The sequence below is a fragment of the Poecilia reticulata genome, chromosome 2 (genome assembly GCF_904066995.2).
Source record: "Poecilia reticulata chromosome 2, P_reticulata-male-v2, whole genome shotgun sequence".
Taxonomy (NCBI): Eukaryota; Metazoa; Chordata; class Actinopteri; order Cyprinodontiformes; family Poeciliidae; genus Poecilia; species Poecilia reticulata.
The window spans coordinates 3,637,026-3,659,593 of NC_088831.1; the positions used below are offsets into that span (position 1 = coordinate 3,637,026).

The 22,568-nt window shown below is 42.6% G+C and overlaps 1 protein-coding gene across 3 annotated transcripts in view; it reads left to right on the plus strand.

Moving 5' to 3' along the window:
* Positions 1-22,568, plus strand: part of LOC103473550 (nck-associated protein 5-like) — a 137,539-nt gene that overhangs the window by 7,456 nt on the left and 107,515 nt on the right. For 2 of the 3 annotated variants that reach the window (XM_008423870.3, XM_008423910.3), the window contains exon 2: positions 6,222-6,312. In XM_008423870.3, the coding sequence (XP_008422092.2) occupies positions 6,222-6,312 (91 nt within the window). Of the gene's footprint in view, positions 1-6,221; positions 6,313-19,171; positions 19,331-22,568 lie in introns of those variants that run through there. The other variant, XM_008423878.3, reaches the window with a different exon arrangement.

The window sequence follows — 22,568 nt, forward strand, 5'->3', positions numbered from 1 at the left end:
AGTGTCCTGGTGAGCTGCCGTCGCATGATGCTCACATACCTAGCTAACAGTGGTGGAGGGGTTGTTGTATATTTTGATAACGATTGGAAACATTCCTCTACCCTCTGTCTCTCTCGGCCTGCTGGGCATTCTCACTTGTTTTTCTGGCGTTTTTTGTCTAAATCCGGCACCGTCATCATGAGAGAGTTCAGCAGAGAGTCACGCTGCCGCCCTGAGGAACACCAGCCTGGGGTGTCCCACAACAGGAAGTTAATCAGATCTGTTTCCAGGATGCATATTAAAGCATCCAGTCTCTGTTTTGTCCATATTTTCCACTCACCTTTGAACTCACCGCCCCCTTCCTGCCGTTTCACCCCCAACAGCAGCTCTGCTGACTAAATAAGAGCTGCAGTCACTCGGACAAGTTCATGCGTGTCAGAGAAGGGCATCGTCATGCTAGCGGCTCGTTTCCTTTTGTCTTGTTTGACACAGTTATAGGTCAAGAGGTGATTAAGGTGTTTGCTTAGAACCGGTCTGTTCAGTCTGCCTTTGGCTGTGGTTGAGAGCAGGTTAAATGCAGCTTCTAGAAACTAATAAAGGGTTTAGCTTTGCTGTTTCAACCTTAATTTAAATGTGCAGCTAGCAGGTCAGGCTCATTTCCATACACACAGTAAGATTTAAGTCGCTGTCTGGCAGATTTATGCCATCAGATTTTCTCTTCATGCAAATCGAATTTTTCTAAAAACATCTGTGTTTGATTGAGACGACTGACAGACTGAGCTTTGTGAATTAATTTTGTTTGCATGGCCTCAGTTTGTGATGCTCTGATAAATACTGCTGCCTCACCAGAGAGCGCTTCTATAAAAAGCCAGGCTAGAAACAGTCTTGTATTCTCCATTACTGAACTCACAGAACAGATGATTGGATTAAAAGCCTCATTTTGAAAATACGTTGTAACTTCATTTGTAGGAAAAAACAATCAAGAAAAAGGATTTCATGAGCTTTTATGTTTAAGTAATAATCACCTTTGGAAAAATGAACATTGAAGTTTGTTTTTAATTTTCAGCAGGAGATTATTCACCAAGTACAATAGGTGAATTCATTTTCAGGATTTTATGCTTTTCGAATATGTTTTTAAATAATTTAATTTATTATTAAATCCTATGAAAAAGTATTCACTCTGTTATTATTTATAAATGAATAATAGTAATAAAATGTTTCACATAAAGCATGTGGCTGCATACATATTCCCACCCAGTCCGGATGCTCATCTACACCCTCCCTGCTAAACTCTTCCAGCTCTATCAGGTTGGTGGGGAGTAGCTGTGAACGGGTCTGGCCTTTGACTAGGCCGCCCTCCATGTTGTTGCCGGATGCTTTGGATCGTTGTCTGGCTGGAAAGTAAAGGATTTGATTGTCATTAATTTGTAGAAATTGGTTTTCATACTATCACTGGATATATAAAGCCTTTCCTTTAATACACTGTGATTGTCTCAGTGGTGCCAGCTGTACTGTTACAGAATCAGGATCAGGATCAAGAGGTTTCCAAACATCCGGTGACTGTGAACCATCTGTGCTGCTCTGTCCGCATCGTAAACCTCATGTCAAACGTGTGCCTGCTTTCATTTTCTTCTCAGTGAATGGAAAGTAATGGCACCCCCCTTTCCCCCCTCCTTTGCAAGCAGGCGGGGGTGTGACCTCTTTTCACGGGGCAGGGACACTAAATGAACTGGTTCCTGGGGCTAAAGGGGTTGCGCCGATCAATGTCCAATCTCCCCTTCCGTCCGTGTTCTGCTGCCGCCACTTCCTGGATCTTTTTAGGACGATTGATCGGAAACAATCTCTGAATCCTCCCGGTTCTGACCAGTGAGGCTCCTGCAGAATCCAGCTCCTCTGCCCAGTCTCGGCCTGTAAACTGTTTGCTTTAATGTATCTGCTGCATTATTACTAAAAGCTTAATGTATAACCCGACTCACAATGAAAGCTCTTCAGGGCTGCAGGTCAGAGGAGAGTCTTTCTCTGATGTTTCTGTTGCTCAATTAAATGTTTGGTCGATACGAAGAGGGGGCAAAGTTCACGGCGTCCCCTGGCTTAGCTTAGTGAGTGATAATAACATTTCCATTATAAATCTGCTCAAATCTTTGACTATTTTCTGCTAATTTAAAAAAAAAACCCAACAATTTTGCAATTGCTGTTTCAATTAAATAACAAATTAAATTGAAATCACTTAAATAATGTTGTTTGTATGGTAAGTCATTAAAAATCATGAATGTAAACAGTTGCATCCATTCATAATTCACATTCATAATATCCATAATGCATCCATGGTGCTAGTGCTCATCCATCAGCCATCACTGGAGACGTCGGTGTATTATTCAGGCGTTGGAGCGACGAACCCCGCCTACCTGCAAGTGGCGACATATGCGCCATTTTGGGGGAATTGTAGTTTTACAGAAGAGCTACGGATTTAACACGCATAACTTTTTACTGTCGTCTTCTTCTGCATTTTGGTCAGTAATAAAGTCCAGCTGGTGGTCATGTGACTTGTGATGTGAAAAATGTGTTTGGATATGGCTGAAAAACCACCTCACCCAGCTCAAAAGCTTTTTAGCGAAAATCGTGAGTTTATTCGAAATTGGCATGCTTCCATTAAGTGAAGATATTTTCGTAATTTAGAGTTTAGTAGAAACGCAGCTCCTGACTGGAATCTCTCACTAAACCGTTAGAGGCGTGATGAGTGTTTCAGCTCCTGCTGCTCATGTTGGAGTCCAGATAACAAAATCAAAGAATCAAAACTTCAGGTCTTATAATGAAACTGTACACCTGCCCAGACACAGAGGCAACACTTGAGAGCAACTCAACGTCTTCAGATGGTGATGGACATGGTTAACTGGTTAGGTATTCCCACCCTGGTGTTCCTTTAATCTCCACAATCTGCCCAATCTGAGTGTCACACCTTGATTCTCAGCAAGAGTACACTGGAAGAGTCAATCTAAAACGCTGAGATGTTGCAAATCACTGGACCAGTTCAGGCCATTTTAATCCAACTCTTCTCCATCTCTAAAGTGAACTCTGGTCCTACAAACATTGGTCTGGGTTTGGTTGAAATGAACTGGTGCAGTTTGAATGCATATGTGAACGCCAACTGGACCGGAGACCGCTCCGAAAGCAGGAAGTGAACTAGAGCGCATGGCATTCTGGGTAAATACAGCCAGAACAAATGTTCTAGCCTAGCGCTAGCAGGAGAAATGGCTTGTAGATTTTAGCCGAAGACAAGAGAAATCCTCCAACCGCTAAAAATCTGACGCTACTCCATTTTTGTTTTCATCTGGTGAAAGAGGAAGTAGTGCTGTGTCTTTTTTTAGAGGTTTACGTGTCGTCTCCTTTAGTGGTTCTTGGTGCAGCGCCCCCACAGGCGAGGAGGGGGAGCGGCAGATTGAAGGTGGTGTATGTTCAGCCTGCTTTGGACCAACAACAGCTCTGGTTCATATTCATGGAGGATCTGTTGCGATTATCAGCAGTTATTTACACGCTGAACCGTGATCCGTCTGTAGCTGTAAGAGTTATCATTAAGCTGTTCCCCCCTCCAGTCTGGGGCTCTGTGACCTCAGCTGGGTCCTCCCTTGTTCCTGGAGCAGATGTTACCCCCACCACCACCACCTCCACCTCCACCACCCACCGTCCTGCCTGGTCTCCTCCCTGCGCCCTGCCATCTAATTACGCCACCACACAAAGACTCCCAGATGTCAGCCTGCTCTGATTCTACTGCCCCCCACCTCCTCCTCCTGCTGCTGGGCCAGGCCGGAGCAGGTTGGGTGTCTCTGGTCAGCACCACGGCCTCAGCCTCAGTAATGACTTCTGTTTAAATCAGTGGAGTCTGTGGTGAAAGGACAAGGACCACCATGGTCTCATGGACCGGCTCTGATGCTCAGATATGTCGCCCCATTGGTCCAGCACTCCAAGTGTTTCATTTCCCTTCTCATCCGTCTGGACCGTCATCCGTCTGGGGAAACGGGACTGCAGCTGTGAGCAGAACCTTCATCAGACAGCCAGAGGTCCAGACGACCAGCGCCGGATCACTGAGGGTTCATCTGAATCAGACTTTGTTTCATTAGAAACATAATGAGGCTTCTTGATGAGATGGAATCAAACTGGAACTGATTGGAAAGTAACTGGAAATAATAATATAGGAGCTAAATAACTTTTATTTGCAAATCTATACAAAAAAACAAACAACTACGTTCAGTTGAATGTTACCCGGAAATCCTCAGTTGTACTTTCAAACATCTTTCATTGTAATATAATTTACCATATTTCATATTTTCATTTTATTTTCAGGTGTTGTGTTTACATCAGGAAATGTCTCTGGACGAACACGACCTCCTCCTTTCTGTAGCGGTCAGAAAAGCTGCTGGCAGCAGAAACCAGCTGGAGGAGTGTCCCTGACCTCTGACCTCTGAGCTGTTGGGTTAATCTTTATCACTTCTGATTGATCTCCAAAGATCCAGAACCAGATCCAGAGCCATGTTTGTTTCTGCCTCATTAGAGACATCGCCGCGTCCCACTTCCTGTCCACTGATTAGTGACTTCCTCCTGGATGGGACAGAAACGGGGGCAGAGGGAGGTTCGGGGGTCCAACCATCAGTGACGGTGCCCCGGGCGTCCCGGTGCTTGGCGTTGATAAGCTGGGACCAGCGGGCCGGCGCCGGGTAGAACATGTCGGCCTGACGTGTGCTCATGTTTGACAAGTGCAGCCAGGCTGATGAAGCCTCAGCCTGGCTGTAACGGATCCAGAGACGGCTAACTTCAACAACATGAAGCAATGTGGATCAGAACACTGATCCGTTTAGAAACGGGTTTATGAGCGAAGAACTCCTTTAATTAATCTAGATGTTTATCCTGTAAAACTCAATTAAAGACACTTTTAGACTGGACTATGTCACAGGCCTGAATGATATGACTGAAAAAGGTTTAATATCAGTCCATATTGATCATTGTTGATTAGTTTTTTTGTTTTATATATCTGAAATCCTGCCAAACTGGTGGAGTGACCGTTCCTGTTTCATCCATAGTTTTGTCTCCACACCGTTGGCTTTTATTTTTTAGCTGTCATGATGCACTTTTATTTGGTAGAGAAACCTGAAACTGCTGCTGCGCAACTTACTCTATAAGTTGTTCCTAGGTAACCACAGAGTGGGAAAGTTGCTAGACAACCAGAGAGAGAGCGAGTGAGTTGTTGCCACCAGCCTTGCTCAGCTGGCCATGAGATGTTGGGCAGCTGAAGCCTTTTCTTTGCCTACATCACCCAGAATGCTATGCAGTTCTGGATCAGAGTTCACTGAATATGCTATCAGATGTCTTATCTATTGACATTTATCATGTTCCGATATATATTATTGGTTTATTGTCCAGCCTTAATATATAAGAAAAAAAATCATCATCAAATGATCCCACAGATATAGTTCTGTACTTTGACTTGACCATTCTAAAACTTGGCAAGCTCTCTTCATCTTCATGTTCCTGGTTGACATCTGAAGGTCAAAACAGACTTTTATTTGGAACAGTTTTAATATTTCCTCCAACATAATGAAAACAAAACATATAACAAACTCTTTTATGCAGAGAACAGTAAACCCACAGCATCATGCTGCTGCCACCTCCTTTCCATGCCATTTTTGGAATAGTGTTTATCACATCAGCAGCTTCGGTGGCTGAGAGGTCCAAACAAACACACAAATGATGCAAACTCCAAAACACAAAAGAAACAGAAAAGCGCTGCAAGCAGAAAGCGTTTTTCATGCGTTTTTTTTGTTTGTTTGTTTGTTTGTTTTGTTGTGTTCACAGCGTGTTTAGGCGTTTGCTGCATGTTTGAACCTGTGGGCCACCGTAGCATGCTTAAAGGGATTAAAGGGCCTCTGCTCCTGCTTCCTGTAGGAATATCTCAGCCCCCAGTGGGTTCTGTCTGTCCCCAGTGGGTCCAGAAGCCCGAGGTCTTTGTCAAAGCGTAGTCTGCATGAAGCGAAGTGTTTGCTTTCTGCTGTGGGTCCGACTGGTTCCCAGCTCTGTTTGGAAAGGCCTAGAACAACACAGAGGGGTTTGTGTTTGGGTGGAGGCAGAGACGGAGAGAGAAAAACGGAGAGGAAAGAGAGAGGGAGGCATCAGAAAGTGAAACTGGACTCTGCTCTGACCCGGCGGCGGACTCAGGGCGTTCCCTGTTGACTCCTCCCTTCTGTGTCCTGCAGGGCTGCCCAGGTGAGCGGATCGGTGCTGGGAAGAGGGTCGATGAGCGGACGGCTGGGGAGGAGGGAGCAGCTTAAGAGGCTGTCTCTGCCGGTAAGTCAACCCGTCTTCTACCCCTCTCTGTCTGGGTCCGTTTGAACTGAACCTTCCACCATGAGCTCTTGGGTGAGCTTTCACTTCCAGCAGCTCCTTCACAGGAAGGATCCACTTCTGTTGGGAAGTTCAGAAAGGTGGGGGAAACCTGAAACCTTCAACACACCTGTTAGATTACAGCTCTGGGTCGGGCGGACCGCCCTCCAGAACCAGCCCAGGGACTGAGCAGCTTGTCTTATCGCCGGGTCGCTCAGAACCAACAGTATGGAAGTTTTACTCTGACATGAAACTGGTGAAGAGCTGCGTTTCCAGGGTTTATAATCTAGACTGGATCTTCCTCACTGCCGGGTTCAAAGACTCCAACACACGCCCGCTTTAACTACCCGACCTGCTTTGTTTGGGCCGCCTGTCCCAGCTCTGACCCAGCGGACATCGACCTTATAACCGTATTGAACTGAGAACCATGCTGCTCCACCTCAGGCCTCCACCACCTCACTGCTTCATATCGGCATCCAACCTGATAGAAAGAGCTGCTCTTTTTTTATGCTTTTAATGTGGAGGGTCAGGAGAGACTTTTAGGTCTCCAGGTTCAATAGGTGAGGAAGAAACTGACAAAATGCGCAACTAGAAAGAAGAAGTAGTGAGATATTGCTATGTTTAACCCTAACCCCTGTAGCCGGGGTCACGTCTTAACCAGTAGGGGGCAATGCAGGGAAACATGGTGTGTAAATTAGCAGTAGAGGAAAATAATGCAAAGTTTGCTTAGAAGTTCCAAACTGTTCAAACCACAACATTACAATGAGACACCTCCACTCTGTTACTGCATTGCTGTTCACCCACAATCCAATCTGATGAGCAACTTTAGTTTGGAAGTTCAGATTGATCCTACACAGGTGTAGAAAAAGTGAACTGAATTTTCAGTATTCACAGATTATTTCATTTCTTTTCTTCTGTGGAACGTAGCTCCAAATTATTCACAGATTTTTCCAGTAAAGCATATATAAAATATTCCAAAGAAAATCTAACTTGGGAAGCAGGAATACCTCACACTAATGCTAGCTGGCATGCTATTGGCTAGTTTTAGCAAAACAGCCAATCTCATTGGGTCATTCATTTTGCGTGTTGCTGATTGGCTGAAGAGATAAAAAAAAAAGATTGTTGATGCTAGCTTCTGCTTTAGCGTTAGGACCGTTTCCACTGTGTTTGTTAATTGATATTAGGGTCTATTTGGAATTTTAAACTATTAAAATAAGCAGCTTTTAGGGTTTTAGCTGTTTCTGAACCAAGGGTTTTGCTACATTTAAAATATTTTGTTTGCCTTTTCTTGACTAAACTCTAGCAGATACAATCTACATTCAGCACTTTCTTCCCTCACGGTTCAGTTTGTCAGACAAAATCATTGAATTTTTGTCTTTTCCTTTGGAAACTGGATGCATCATGTTAAATTAAAACGTGCATCCTAATCAAAACCCCTTATGCTCTGTACATCTAATATTGATGGAGCTTCCTCTCCGATTTGTTTTTTTGTGACTTGGCATCAAACGGCGAACGTGTCTGGTTTCTCTTCATCAGGCTCCACTCCGCTGCTTTAATTGCGAAGTGGAGTTTTTCAGCTGCCGAGGCTGAAAGTGGGTCATGTTCGCAGGAACGGCTTTATGATTCAGCACGCTCACATTTGGACACTCAACTATCCGTGCACGTCATTTGTAACTAAAAAAAAAAAAAAAAGAAATCTGCCATATTTTCTCAGATTTTCTCTCTCTGCTGTGATTCGGTGGAGAAGCTGAGTGTTGTGATAGCGGGACACAGAGGAGCCGGGAGCCTTTTGGTTAGCGTCCAGCAGGAGAAACCGAAGACCCAAACATGAAGGATTAGCTTTGAATATGCACATATTTGACACGCAGCAGAGCTGCTTGTTGGGCTGGAATCACTGGGATTGGCTAAATGTGGATAAATCATGGAAGCTTTAAAGGGGACACACGCCGACTCTGATAAACTCAGCTGGGCCACAAACATGGAGGACACGAGAATTGGATGTGCACTGCAAAAACACAAAATCTTACCAAGGATTTTTGGACTAGTTTCGAGTACAAATATCTTAGGACATTTGAAATAAGACAAAGTTAAAAAGTAACTTCAGCATAAAATTTGAGCTCATTTAAGTCAATAATTCCTTAATTTTGATGGAAAAAATGCTAGCTCCATTAACAGGTCATTTCACTTATAACAAGATATTTTTCCCATGTTATAAATGAGATAATCCGCCAATAGAACTAGCACATTTTCATCAATACTAAGAAGTTTTTGACTCAAAAGAATCTCGTATATCTTGCTGAACTTAAGTTGGTTTTGTCTTATTTCAAGTGTACTAAAATATTCACACTAGAAACTACTTGGTAATATTCTGTGTTTTTGCAGTGTGACTAGAGGAAACACAGGAGGCACTGTGGCCAGCAGCCAGAACCTTCAACCCGTTCAAATCAGAGAAACGTTGGCGTCTGAAACGCCTAATGATCTTCGTATGAAGCAGTCGGAGTGATCTGATCCAGCATTACGTTTAGGATTCCTGTAATCTGGATGCAGTGGTCCACTGCGGCAGTAACTGGGGCAGCCGCCTTATGTAACACGCTGTGTTGCCGGGTTGATTCTGCCGGCCCTGTTTATTTTTATGGTTTGATGGGCGCCTGCAGAGGAAAGTCTCTTCGTCATGCTAGGACGTGAGCGGCGGAGCCGGCGGCCTCGTGGTAAACGCTGCCAGCCGGCTTTAAGTAGGTCAGCTCAGTCAGGGTCCGCTCTGCATGCATCACTTCAGCCGCATCAGGACGGATGCAGGGAAATCAGGGTACTGATGCTGAGATGCAGCTGGATTCTGATTTCAGCAGCTAGCTTATGGAGGATAAGTGGTTCTAAATAATAATAATAAAAAAACAAGCTTCAGAAACAATCAGGTTTGGTTCCTAAATCCAAGGAGCTAAATCAGCTAGCTCAGGTTTACTGAATAGAACCCGACACACAGCCTGAAGTAGGAGAAAGATGACATTAGAATCAATAACATCCTGTTATCATAACCTGTAATATATTACTGGGTTAGATCTGATGAACTTTTAGTGAATTTTCTATAAAGAAATGTCCATAACTGGGGTGCTGTGGTGGCGCAGGGGTTAAGCACAACCCACATATCCCTCTATGGCATGACTTTTTATTTTTTGGGGGAAAAAATATTTACTTACATTCTTTGGGAGCTTGTTGGCCCTTAATTACATATCAATCATAAAATTGGACCCTGACACCTCCCGGAACCGGATTTGGGTTTGTTGCCTAGGGTAACATTGCGCTACAAGGGGTCTAAAACACCAAGTTTTCTACAGTGATTATGAGAAGTGAAATACAAATCAAACAAAAACTATATTCATAAAAAACTTTTTTTGACAAAAATAAATTAGACATGGTTCCAACTCACCAAATATAAAATAAGAAACTGTCATTAATGAATCTAAGCAAATTTCTAAAACGAGCATTTGTGTGTACATGTGTAATGTTTGGCTGAGTTACAATCACTAAGGATGTTAAAATCAGTCTTCTTCCCTATTATATGTTAAACATCAGGAAGGAATTGCTTGCTGATGTGAAAAAGAGTGTATATCACATTTTTGGCACTTGATTATTGGCGTACCTGGGACTCACCATCTGTTTATCTGATTATCTATGGGTTGTAGCGACCAGATTCACATCAGTGACTATAGGTTAGGGCTGCAGGTTCTTTTTTTAAGAGTTAGTTGCTTGGCTCAAATTCTAACAAAGGACAAAATTTCCACCAGCTCCCATATCTGGTAGATTTGGTGGCTGCACAGCTCGCCCTGTGTAGATTTTCAAGTTGTAAGGAACACCTTCTACACCAGTCATACAAAGTACCCTACAGACCCGTATATTTGGGTTTGGGACGTATTGCTTCAGTCTTTGCCTGTCTTGGAATGGGGCCATTTGTTCATTGATGACCAGCTTATCACCCTTTGAGACTGAAATCAGTTTTGAGGATAAACAAACAATGAAATAATGGTTGTACAGTGGATCCTCATGTTTTCATTGGGAATGACCCCAACTTATGAACCATGCACCTTTTGTCCATGAATTGATCTTGCATCCATCTCCTGTTGCTGTTAGTCAATAATAAAGTAAACAAATTGGCTGTGATAATTATTGTGTAATCAATTGAATATCATCGCATTAGAATAAAATTGTCTGAGCAAAAGGGCCCTAACTGCGCAATGTTGCCCTGAGGCAACAAACAAAAATACACAGTTTTAGCATATAAATTATAAAAAAAAATAGTCTTCAAATGATCTACAATGCTTCTTTACATACTCACAGACATGAAAATATTTTTATTTAGAGTGACCCAAATTTAAACATGAAGAAAAGTGGAGTATAATTTACAAGTAGGAGGCAAGGTGTAGCATGCACCTCTGCTTTGTAAAAAGGACTGCTCCTCTTCGAAGTAAAAGGTCACATAAACCTCAATACGTCTTTTATTTGGACAAAAATATGTCTGGAGGTATTTTCAATAATCAACCCCCAAAAATAAAATAAAGGAGCAACGTGAGGTACAGATATATGGTTTGTTGCCTGAGGGCAACGCCATGCCATAGAGGGATATGGAGGACTTGGTCCTCGACGCGCATGTCACAGGTTTGATTCTCCTCCTAGTGAACTTCACCGCATGTTCACAGGCCACTAGAGCCAAATCAGCCGGTTCTGCAGCTGATTTGGATATTAAATATATACTCTAACATCCCAGAGCCTTCATAGGTTTTACTCTCACAGTTCATTTGTCATCCATCTGTATAACATGGCTAATCCTTTGGGTTAATGATGAGCTGCAGTGGACACTACCAGGAGATTTTAGGTCCAGATCATCAAACTGAGCCAATAAAAATAAACTCCAGCAGATGAAGAGATGATGAAAGTGCAGAATGTTAACTGGGAGGTGGAATGATTTAAAGAAAGCTTAATGATTGCAGGTTGGAGTGGAGAAACTGTGAAGTCCAGACTGGTGAAGGTTCGTCCTCGTTTCTGTAATCTGCAGCAGTTCAATCATCCTTAGTGATAATTGATAACAAATAGAAAAACTCTGCAGGGGAGAGTTAATAATCTAGTTCCCTGAATGACTGATTAATCGCTTGCTGAACGGCTGAGAGTCGTATTGAATAAACAGCATGTGGTTGTGTTTCCTGGCTCTCCTCGTGTGAAACTGTTTCTACGTGCCACAGTCCTCTTGGAGCTCCTTTCATTGGCTCGCTCGTCCCAAAACAGACAAATTAGTCAGGTCCATGCTAAATTTAAACGCAAGGAACTGAAGTTGTGCGGTCCGGCGTGAAGTCTCGTTCCTTCTCGTTACAACTGGAGACATTAAAACTCAGTGGGGGATTGGCGGGGGGTGCTGTGGCTGGGATGAGTAGGAATGCTCCCAGTCGTCTGATTGGCTCCGGCGTTGATATTATTACTGAGCAGCTCAAACTAATTGAGTGTAATTGTAGAGTGGAAATGCGGCGACTGCGCCGGCCCCGTGGGGGCCTCCTTCTCACGCACAGCACCCCAGGGTGCCAAGCTTACGGCGCTGGAGGAAGCCGAGTGGAGGGTCTGGGTGGGCCGACGTTACATAACCATACTGACATCCTCACACATCACTCTGAGGGGCAAATAAAGACTCTGTGGGGGCAACTGACGGCTCCCTGGCGGAGGCAGGTGAAATACCTGGGGCGGGTACGGGGTGTACGGGGCAGACTGGCTCTGAGAGGCAGAAGCATTTCCTTGGCAACACTTCCTGAGCCTCACAGCAAACCATTAGAGCCTCAGTTTTCCCTCCACTCCCGTCTGAAAGTCACTCGAAGTCAGCCGAACGCTGCAAGGCTGAGCCGCCACCATCCGCTTGTAAATTGGTTTAATAATTCTCGAAGCCGCTCGCTTGTTTTTCCACTCAGTTTCAGCTCAGCTCCTGTTTTTATTAGAGCAATTATACAGCCATTTATGGATCATTGCATCATATCCTGCTAAATCCTGCCCTACATTTCTGCAACCCAGCACTGCAGCGGTCTGAGGTCATCTGTTTATTAGTTTTATGTTTGCGGAATAATTAACTTTCACACGGGGTTTATGTTGGCTTCAAACGTGCAAAAGGAAATAATGAATAAAGCATTTTAAAGTTTGACTTTTTGAGGCTTTATAGAAGATTATCTTTGGACTTTGGGTGGCTGCTCACTCATCTCCAGCCTACTTTGTTTAGTAATGGATCATTCAAGCAGAAGTTATCCCTAAACTCAGCAACGATCTCATTTTAAACTGGATCTTTAGCTTCGAAGCAGGTCATTTTCCCCGAGATACTCGAATCATTCAAGGAATCATTACATATCACTAAACTGCAACCAGTATAGAGTTGAAACTGATTTTCTTAATACCAGTATTAGACTTATTGTATTTGGTCAACTGTAGTGAGTCCTTTAAAGAACCCAGTGTCTCTGTCCATCTAGGCTTATGGGTCCCATTAGTAAAACCAGTACAATTTATTACTTATCTGGTAATAAAATTCACCAATACTTAACAGGAATAAACTTTCTATGTGTATCAGGAATTTTGTATGTTGCCAACTCGATGACAGGACAAAGTAATTAACTGTTTTGGTGCTGTTAATGATTGGCTAGTAATTAAATGTATGTTGAAATTTACTGAATTCATATGTTGTCCAATTCCAAATGATCAAAAAATCTCATATTTTGGTTTTAAAGTGTCTGGTCTTCAGCTGATTGTGTTTACATGACCCAGCTAAATTGTATGCTAACTGTTTGTCCATCAAGATGGTGGGTTCTTGTTTTGGTGATCTTATGGAAATAATACGTGGTACTTTGAGCATCTTTAGGTTGTCTCAGTGATGTATTGGTTTTATTTAAAGTAGACATAGTGAAACATTTGTCCTTTGGCCCAAGCTGTTGGTGAGATTAGCTCGAGGCTAATTGCCGTTATCTTCATATTCTTGAGGTTTATTGGTCCATCAAAGCCAACAGCAATCAATGGAAGCATAAAAGCGGAATCTTTTGGGTTTGTTCCAGACTCTTACTTTGTAGTGCGTCCCGTCTCGCTCTGGGCCATCGTCCAGCTCATTTAATTGGATGTCTGTTTTCCTCCGTTCGATGATGCCGCTCTTTTGTCCTTGGAGACGAGGGGCCAATTATGGACTCTGCTCTTCCAATCATGAGTGAGATCAAAGTTGACACCGGGGTGCCGCGTGCGCTCCGAGTCACATGCATTGTTTTCCTGCAGCATTCCCTCCGGTCCTGACGGGGAACACTGAGCCTTCTGTTGAACCCGCAGTCTGCTGAACGTCCGCGCTCCATCAGCAGACCTTATCTCCACACACGATCAACTCTTACTCACCGTCTCTCTAGATTCACTCCAGGCTCGAGTGGAGGTTTGGTCGAGACAAGGGAGCAATTGAGCTGAGGAGGAAATGGTTTGTTGGGGTTGGATTGGAAGAGGCCTGATAAGAGAGGAGAGATTGTGACAACTTTATGTTTCAAACCACACCGAGAACCCTAATCAGATCAGGTGGTAACCCTTCTCCTGAAGGAATGCTCACGTCCATTTCTTGTGACTGTAGTTTCTATTTGCAGCTACGTTCCTCCTTAAGGCAAACGCTCATTATGGCAATGAATGAAAGATATATAACTGTATTTACCTCCTGCCATGAACAGGCCGTGTTTGACAGGTTTGAAAGCCTCTCCCTGACTCTTACTCTCATTCTTCTGATTATTGTGGCCAAATATTTCAATACCATTGACGCTTAAGCTAGCTGCTGTACAAACACCAGCCAATAGGGAGTCAAGTAGCATTGCTCCAAGGTATTTCAGTTTTCCAAGCTGCATTTTATTTTGAGCATTTTGGCTAGCAACAACACCAACAAAATGCAAATAGGTGAATTTTGCATGCAAAAAGAAAGAAAAAAAAAGATTGATTTGTCTTTGAACCATCAGATGGTTCCCAACAAACCATCTCATTGATTCATCATGAGATGGTTCATTGGGAAAGATCCCATATGCTCAACATGGAACCAGTCATTGACTCATATTTCAGTGGAAAGTGTTCTGCCTGTTTAGAAATGCCTTCAAGTCTTCTCAGCCTTCAGTGATCGATCGTTTTATTCCACTCCTTGCTTTTCTTGGCAGAGGAACGGTAACCAAACTGTAGGATGTTAACCCGTCCACCTGGCTCTGAAAGGAGGAGAGGGTGTTTGGGTCCAGCACTAGCACAGCAGGGTCAAGTCTGAAGAAGATGTAACTGGCAGCTAACAGGATTGGATGTGCAGATTATCAACAGATTATCACCCCAAAGCTGAGGGGGAGGGGGCAGCACACCCTGCAGCCGGGGGGAGGCAGAGGGTGAGATATTAGGAGTGTGGGGAAGCCGGCACGGCCCGTTGGATCCATTGATCCATCGTTCTGATCGGGCGCTGAGCCAGACCCCCAGCTGGGTTCGTCACGCTCCGCTTCCTAAAACAAAAGATTTAAACGTCCAGTTGACAAGACCGACTGTTTGCGTTTTAAAAGCAGCAGCAGCATTAAGCTTTTATTTGTTTGTTTTGAAATAGTATTTCTTTATCTTAATTAGCATATTACTGATTAAATGAAAATTTAAAAAAAATAACTAAGAAAAATTTCAATTTAGTTTAACTTCTATTTTATTTTTGATATAATTGTACTTACTTTTTTATTTTTTGATGCATTCAATTTTTTTTATAATTAAATATCCCTTTTGTTCTAATTTACTATCATCATTATTATTTATTCATAAAAGTAGAAATGAAGTTCCACTGACTGAAATAGTTTGAATAATTATAGAAATCAGTTTATTTCTAGTTTTGATGCTCTAAATAAATATTTCATTAAATTACACCTGTTTCTTCCATGGAGTCCATAAAATGAAACAATTAGATGACCTGATGATGTAACTGCTAAATTATCCTGAAAATATACAGTGGTATAAATGAGTAAAACATAATTTGAATGTTTTCTTATTTGTTTAAATTGTTCTGTGATGCAGGTAATTTTCCACTTCAAGTCAAAACTTTCCAATATTAAAAAATGTACAATAAAAAAAATGTAAACGACTAAATATAGAAAATACAAGCTAAAAGCAAAAACACAGGACAGAAACATTTCTGACAACATAGCTGAAAGGAGTGTTAAAGTTTTTGCACTTCAGGGCTTCCGTAGTTTGTCATTTTTCAACTTTCCTGTGATTTTCTGTCCCAGTCTTTAGTTTTGATGCTACAGTTTGCTTCGGTCAGAGGTCTGGAAACTTTTTAATGACCCCAGAATCACTTCCTGTCCAATCCCATGAAATATTAACATGTTTCCACATTAACTCCAACAAATGCATGCAGAAAGCCTGTTACTAGTTGATTTATGAGAGCTCGGGGCTGTTCTCGTTTGGTTCATGTTGTCCTGCCCGATGAGTCTACGCTTGTGCTTTAAACGCGTTGTCACAAATCTGTCTGGATTTGCATGCAAGTCTCGAAGCGAGGTCGTCTCGTGTGTGCCTGAGGATGAGGCGGGAGGCATTTCTGACGTGCCTCACCTGTTCCTGACGTGCCTGTCGGATGGCTTCCCAACAGGTGTTCAGATGTTTTCTGCCATCTGGACTTTCCTCTGTTTTCAGCCCTTTTTTTTTTGCTGAGAACTAAAGAGTTCAGGTTAAAATCCATCATTTCCATTTGACATGACAGCATCGCTCTGGAGTCTGCCTGTCTTATAATTTGCCAACCATTTCTGACCATATGATGGAAAATATTCCACTCTCAGCTCTTCCAAGCCACAATTATTGCCCTTAATTTATAATATTACATTTCTGTTATTTTTCCATTAATCTTGTTGAAGGTTTGACAAGCGGCCAGTCTCATTTGCTAAAAATGATTTACCCAAACAGACCAGATTAGAGTCATCGTCCCTCTTTTCTGACAAATGAAGCATCCTTAAATTGCCAAAGGATGCATTACTAAAACATAAACTCCTATTACGCAGACATTGTTCCATATATCCAACCCACATTACTTGACTGGAATTGTGTAATGGTTTATAATCATAAAACCAGTGGCTTCAGTCCCTCATCGTTAAAACATTAGTCAGAATATTTGCTCGCACAATATTTCAAAACAGTTTTTTATCTCCTGACTGAAGCTTTGACAGTAAACAATTAGTCAGCGACAGGAATGCGTTGGGGTTTTCACGCCATTGTCCCTTCGGCGCTCTCCAAACAGCTGATCTGTGGTGAGAAGGCGCCAGTGAGCTCATAAATTCCTCGAAGAGGCTGGGCCAGGTGCTTGTTGAAGGATGAGTTTGTAATCTCATTTCGAGCGAGAACACCACCTGTCAGTCAGCAACCATAAATTAGTTTGATAGTCATCAGCTGAAAAGCCTGTTGGGGGGGGGGGGAAACTCTTGATAGGTTGGATGGATGTGGAAGTGGGATGAAGGTGTTGGAAGATCCTGAGCTTCGTGTTGCTTAATGATCTACATAAGTGTAGCATGAGCAGGTTGACTGGTTTATGCTACATGCTACAGGTGCTAAACCTGTGCAGTTCCTTCACTATTTGCATTGGAGGGTTAAGAAAATGCAAATTTCCTCAAAATTTCTGGTTTTGCAGCTAAAGATAACAACCTTTCTATACTTGGCAACAAGTGGGGGTGTCTACTCAACATGCTGGGGTTCCTGCATGTGTATAAAAGCAATATAAGAACTATTCAAGGTAGCAATCACAGATAAATACATTATTTTAAAAATATATGTTCATTTTGAAACCCATTTTCTACTGCCTCCTTGGGCTACTGCCCATAAAAACTTAGAACTTTCAGACAAGAATATAGTCCACTGAAAGACTTTCACACAACATTCTAACTTAGCAAAAAAAGTACAAAATATGTGTCCTTAATAAAAAATTTTGTGCGGTGGGCATTTTGTATGTCTCCGAAAATATAAAATGGAGAAGGAAACATTGAAAAATGCACATGCAAACTTAAAATTTTTTCAAATATCCTATAGAGATTAACTGAGCCAAGCTGTGCATACCTTCTGTACATTCATACAAAACTACATACAAGACCAGAAGTAAATGGTGGTTTCCATGTGGCGTTTTGGGTCATTTCCATTGATTCCACTGGGAAGGCCAACTGTATGGTGTCTGTATTTCAGAGGTCAAGTTCTCCTTGCTGCATGACTTGGCCTTTGAGGTGCCAAAGCACAAGACATTGTGAAAGTAATTCTAAGTCTGCAGGATTGAACTTTGGGAGACATCCTCAGAGGAGGAAAAATCTCCACAGTGAGAACAGAAACTTCTCCAATCAAGCAGACAGAAATAAACCCAGATTAGAGGATAGTTGTGGGAGAAACATGGCATAGTTTCCATAACAGCTTCCACGTTTTCCAGTCTGAACGAGAAAACTATCATTATCCATTGTGTTGTCTTGGACAGACCTCAGTGGGAGACAGAAACCCAGCAATCTGACATTCAGATTTAATTCATGGGGTGTCAGCGAGGAAGCTGGTGAGCAGAGGTTCTGATTCGACCTGGAGCCAAAGAATCCTTCAGGAACTGCTGTGACTCTTTGGAAACGTGGCACGCAGAGGTTTAGGTTTATTTAAGGACATCCAAATTCCAAATTGTAATCCAATCAGGGGAAAAGAACTATCTAAACTGCTCTGGACTTGTGGGGCTACATCTTGTACTGACCACAGTTTTGAAAAACTGAGTCAGTTTTACTCGACGGGTCAATAGAACCAAGAAAGTCCCCAAATAAAACTCAACTGACAACAAGAAGGAGACGATATATTCTCACACTGCAATGAATAGATTTAAGGTCATTTAGGACACGTGAAACAGCAGAGAACCTTCTGCGAAGTTGTGTTCCACTCAAACTCCAAGAGATCATCAATGATTGATCCAGGAGGTCAACACAACCAAGATCAACGTCTAAAACTCTTCAAGCTTGAACTACCTCAGTTATAGAGCCAGAATAACTGCTGAACAAACACAGTGACCAGTTTCAGGACTTTATCTAAGACCTTCTGTGGACTGGTGAAACGGTGTTCATAATGTTACATCTGGCATAGAGCTAACAGTTAAACATGGTGATGATAACGATGGTCGGGTCCGCACAGATTACACTTCCTCCTTCTGATTAGCCTTTTAGCTGTTAGTGTTACCAAGCAGAGGAAGAGGTGGCACACGTGAATCCCTTCTGGCCCTGGATCTCTGCTTTGGACTCTCTGTGAGAAGCTAGCAGGTGTTTTTGGGTCTTCTGTCCATGTTCCAGACTAGGAAGGAAGAGGAATGTAATAGTTGGGTGGACATATAGAGTAACATGCTAGTGACTAATGCAAGGTATTTCCTCTAGTTTTCTTCCTTGATTGATTGAACTAAACTCTCGCTAAGCTGCCAAATCCTTCCTTTCCTTGAAAAGCATCTGCCAAGAGCCTGCCTTTACTGATTGAAGACAGACAAAAGGAAAACCATCAACAAAGAGTCTACTTCTCAAACGTGTTAATGTTTTATACCTTAAAGGGTGTGCACAACCACCACACTGTACACAAACACCTTAGATCTACTACACACAGATGCGGCGACATGCTGTTTGCTCCAGGTGACTTAATGCGACTTGACTCGGTGGTTAAATATTAACAGGAGCTGATGTGGCCCTCAGTCAGGAGAGACTCGAATTCATTGCTGCACTGCTGCATCATCGTTCCAACACACACGTGTGACGCTGTCGAATGCAAACACATACACACTCACACACATACACACACACACAGCCAGTGGCAGGAAGCAGCTGAGACTCAGCAAGGCAGCTGGGGCAGAAGAGGAGAACCAAGCGGAAGAAGAGGAGGGCAACAGAGCGAAGGATAGAGGATGAGCCAGTTAGCGGAGCAAGGCGTTGGTCGGATCCGAAGTGTTCCTCTTCTGGAGCTTCTGGCGGTGAGTGTTGGTTTTCAGATCCGTCCGTCCCTTAGCAACGCCAGGGAGATCTGGGAGAACACATCCAGAGCAGGACTCACTGGGGCAACGATGTTCTACGTTAGGACGTTAGAGGAGGGGAGGGTTGTAATCCATTAGCTGAAGTTTGATAGATGACTGTGAGATTTCCTTAAAGGAGCTAACTTTGTTTTAAACCTGTCACTGGATTCTGGATGGTCTGGTTCTGTAAGTGTGTCAGTGTTTCTCGCCGTTCTGTGACTGTGCATCTCGAGCGTTGCCATCCCATATGTAGGTCACTATCCGACAAGCTGTGGCTGCTTCTAATTAGGTGAGAAAAGACTCGCTTCGCTTCGTGTTTCCGAAGCAGTTCCAGGCGGTCTGGATCAGGGATCCGGCCCACCATTTGTACAGGTTTCCCCCCCCGCTGTGGATGAGACTCTTCGCGACATATGATGCTTTATGATGAGGTAACCATGCGTGGCAACAGCCAGATCTAAAAATAAAACAGCTGTGGTTGTTGTGCTTTTTCAGCTGCTTCGGTTGAACTTTTCTCTTCGATTTGGATCTTCATTCAGTGGTGTTTTGTGTGTTTTTGCTTCTGTCATCACGTGGACGCAATTAAACAGACAAATGTCTCTGCTGGGCTCTGAAACGCCATACATTCTTTATGTAATTACATTAACAGGAGCTGGATAGTGACTAATGGCTCGTTTAGGAGGAGAAGGGGCGCGAAACACAACATGCATGGTTGCATTTTTCCATCCAGTTTCACCCTCTTGCTCATCCCCAAGCGCAAATCTCTCCCTCCAAACCAACACGGCTTGCTTTTCTTTTTTAATTTTTTACCCAGAGAGAACTTCTGAGGTTTATGACCTTTTGTGTGTCCTAATCTGGGATCAACTGTGGCTTAAAGGTTTGCTCGGTGGCATTGTCCACATTAAACCTGCAATTCAAACCTTTTATTGGCCGGAAGAAAAGGCCTAAACAGACGTTTACTCTCGCATTTGATCCTTCCATTTAGGATCTGAATGATCAGATTCACACAGAATCAGAATTATACATTCAGGCTCTACTGAATAAGAGTCACCGACATCTTTTTATTATAAGTCAACGACTCAATAAGGGCCAAGAATATCTTAACTCAGCAAGACCAAACCCTCGAATGTGTTTGACTGGTACTCAGAAGAATGGGAAAGTCCAAGGATCTTTGTGAAGGTACAGATAATCAGATCATATGTTTTAACAGTTACACCTAAATTTAAGTTATTTAGATGTGCCACTACTTTCTAAATGTCTGTAAAAAGGTCAGACCTTTCTCCCTCAGGGTGCATTCCCAGCAGCCCTGTTCAGTCTGCTTTAACCCAACTCCAGTCCTTCCGTTTAGAAAGTCTGTTTCATTCGAGGAGGAGCGAATGTGTAATCGAGCCAAAATAAGTGAAGTCCGGTCCGCCTACAAACCTCGATTTTGGTTTAGTTGAATTGAACTCTGGTGCGATTCAAATGCATATGTGAATTCCACGCAGACTATAGCGCAGGGTAAATACAACCAAAGCAAATTTGTGAGTCTAGGATTAGTGGGCGAAATGGCTCGTGGTCTTTAGCCAAAGACGAAAGAGAAATCCTCCAACCACTAAAATATGACTCCACTCCATTTTTTTCCTCATTTGGTGAAGTAGGAAGTTGGGCTCTGTTGTCTTCAGAAGGTTTTGTGTCGTTTCCTTCAGTGGTTCTTGGTGCATTGTCCCCATAGGCAAGGAGGGGAACAGGTTGCTAAAAGTGTTTGGTTGGTTTGAGTGAGAAAGGGAACCACAGCAGCTGGAAATGGAACAAAGGTTTCAGTTTTGGACTCCAATCAAATTATCAATGAGTTAAATGGCCTAAGATTAAAGGAAGTAGTTCAGTGAGTCTTACTACCAAGACTCAAGAAATTCCTGACGTGGACACTGCTGGAACACCAGTGGGGTCTCACCAGGAGATGATTGGGTTTGAATTGAGATAACTTTGTCTGTCTTCCCAGAGACGAGATAAATGTCTTTGGAGAGTGTTTTTTTTTTGTGGTTAAATGAGACAAAGATTGATCTGTTTCATTTCAACAAATAGAGGAATGTAGGGAGGTCTCAAGATTAGGCATTCAACCCTACAAGCACTGTACCAGCTGCCAAGCATGGCAGAGGTAACGAAAAAAGGGGACTGTTTTCAAATTCCTTAACATCTATTGGAGTTTGGACACAATTGGGACAGTAGTCCAACACCCATATCCGTATTGAATTTGAATCCTATAAAGCAGGCTAACATTAGACTTCTGGAAAGTCTAACGTCAAACCCAAAACTCCTGAAAAGATGTTAACTTTGCTTAAAATCAAAGACAAACAGTTCTAATAAAGCCTTCCCATTTGTCCAGGAGCAATGATTCAACATTCAACCAGAACTATGCCAGAAAAACCCCCAACACATTACAAAATGCTGACTTGAAAACTTGCTTTGTTGTTATTTTAAAAAATTGAATCGGCTCACATTTTGCCTTAATTTACACAGACTGGGATTATAATACCGGTTACGTAATGGAAATTATATGTTGTGTACAAACACGGATCCTCAAGACCGCAGAAAGTATCTCTGGGACAGAATGCCTGTGTCGAATTACTTTTCTCAATAGAGCTCAGTGTCTGAATCAGGAAGAAGGATATGAATTTGGACTGAGTCGCAGAGTTCTGGTGCCACATTGCTTTGGACTCAAAAAGAAGACGAGCGACTTGCCAGCTGCAGAACATTAAAACTAATTATGGATGGTGGCGAGACGACTGGAGGCCGAGCTTAGACAGCAAAGGAAAGCAAAAATTCTCTATAAAAATATTTTCCTTTTTCTTTGTGAAGTCTAATTACAGTCACAGACTGATTGATGATTATAATTGGTTGTTTGCATAAAACAGAAGTGTTTTGATTTCAACTCCAAAAATGTTGTGTTGAGATATTTAAAGTCTTCTCAGCCAGTATGGTCAGATCAACTTTTTCATTTTTCCCTTTCATTTCTGGGGAAAGATGAGTTATTATGATGGACAAATTCCAAGATATTAGAATCCCTTGCCAAGATATTATGAATGAAGACACATTTATAGCAATAAGGAAACCAGAATGGGAAACATAAAGACAAACAACTACAGAAACAAAAAGACACTGAATTAATGTGACTTTCTACAAAGGTTCCCAACAAAAAAAAAACCCTAACAATGATAATGAT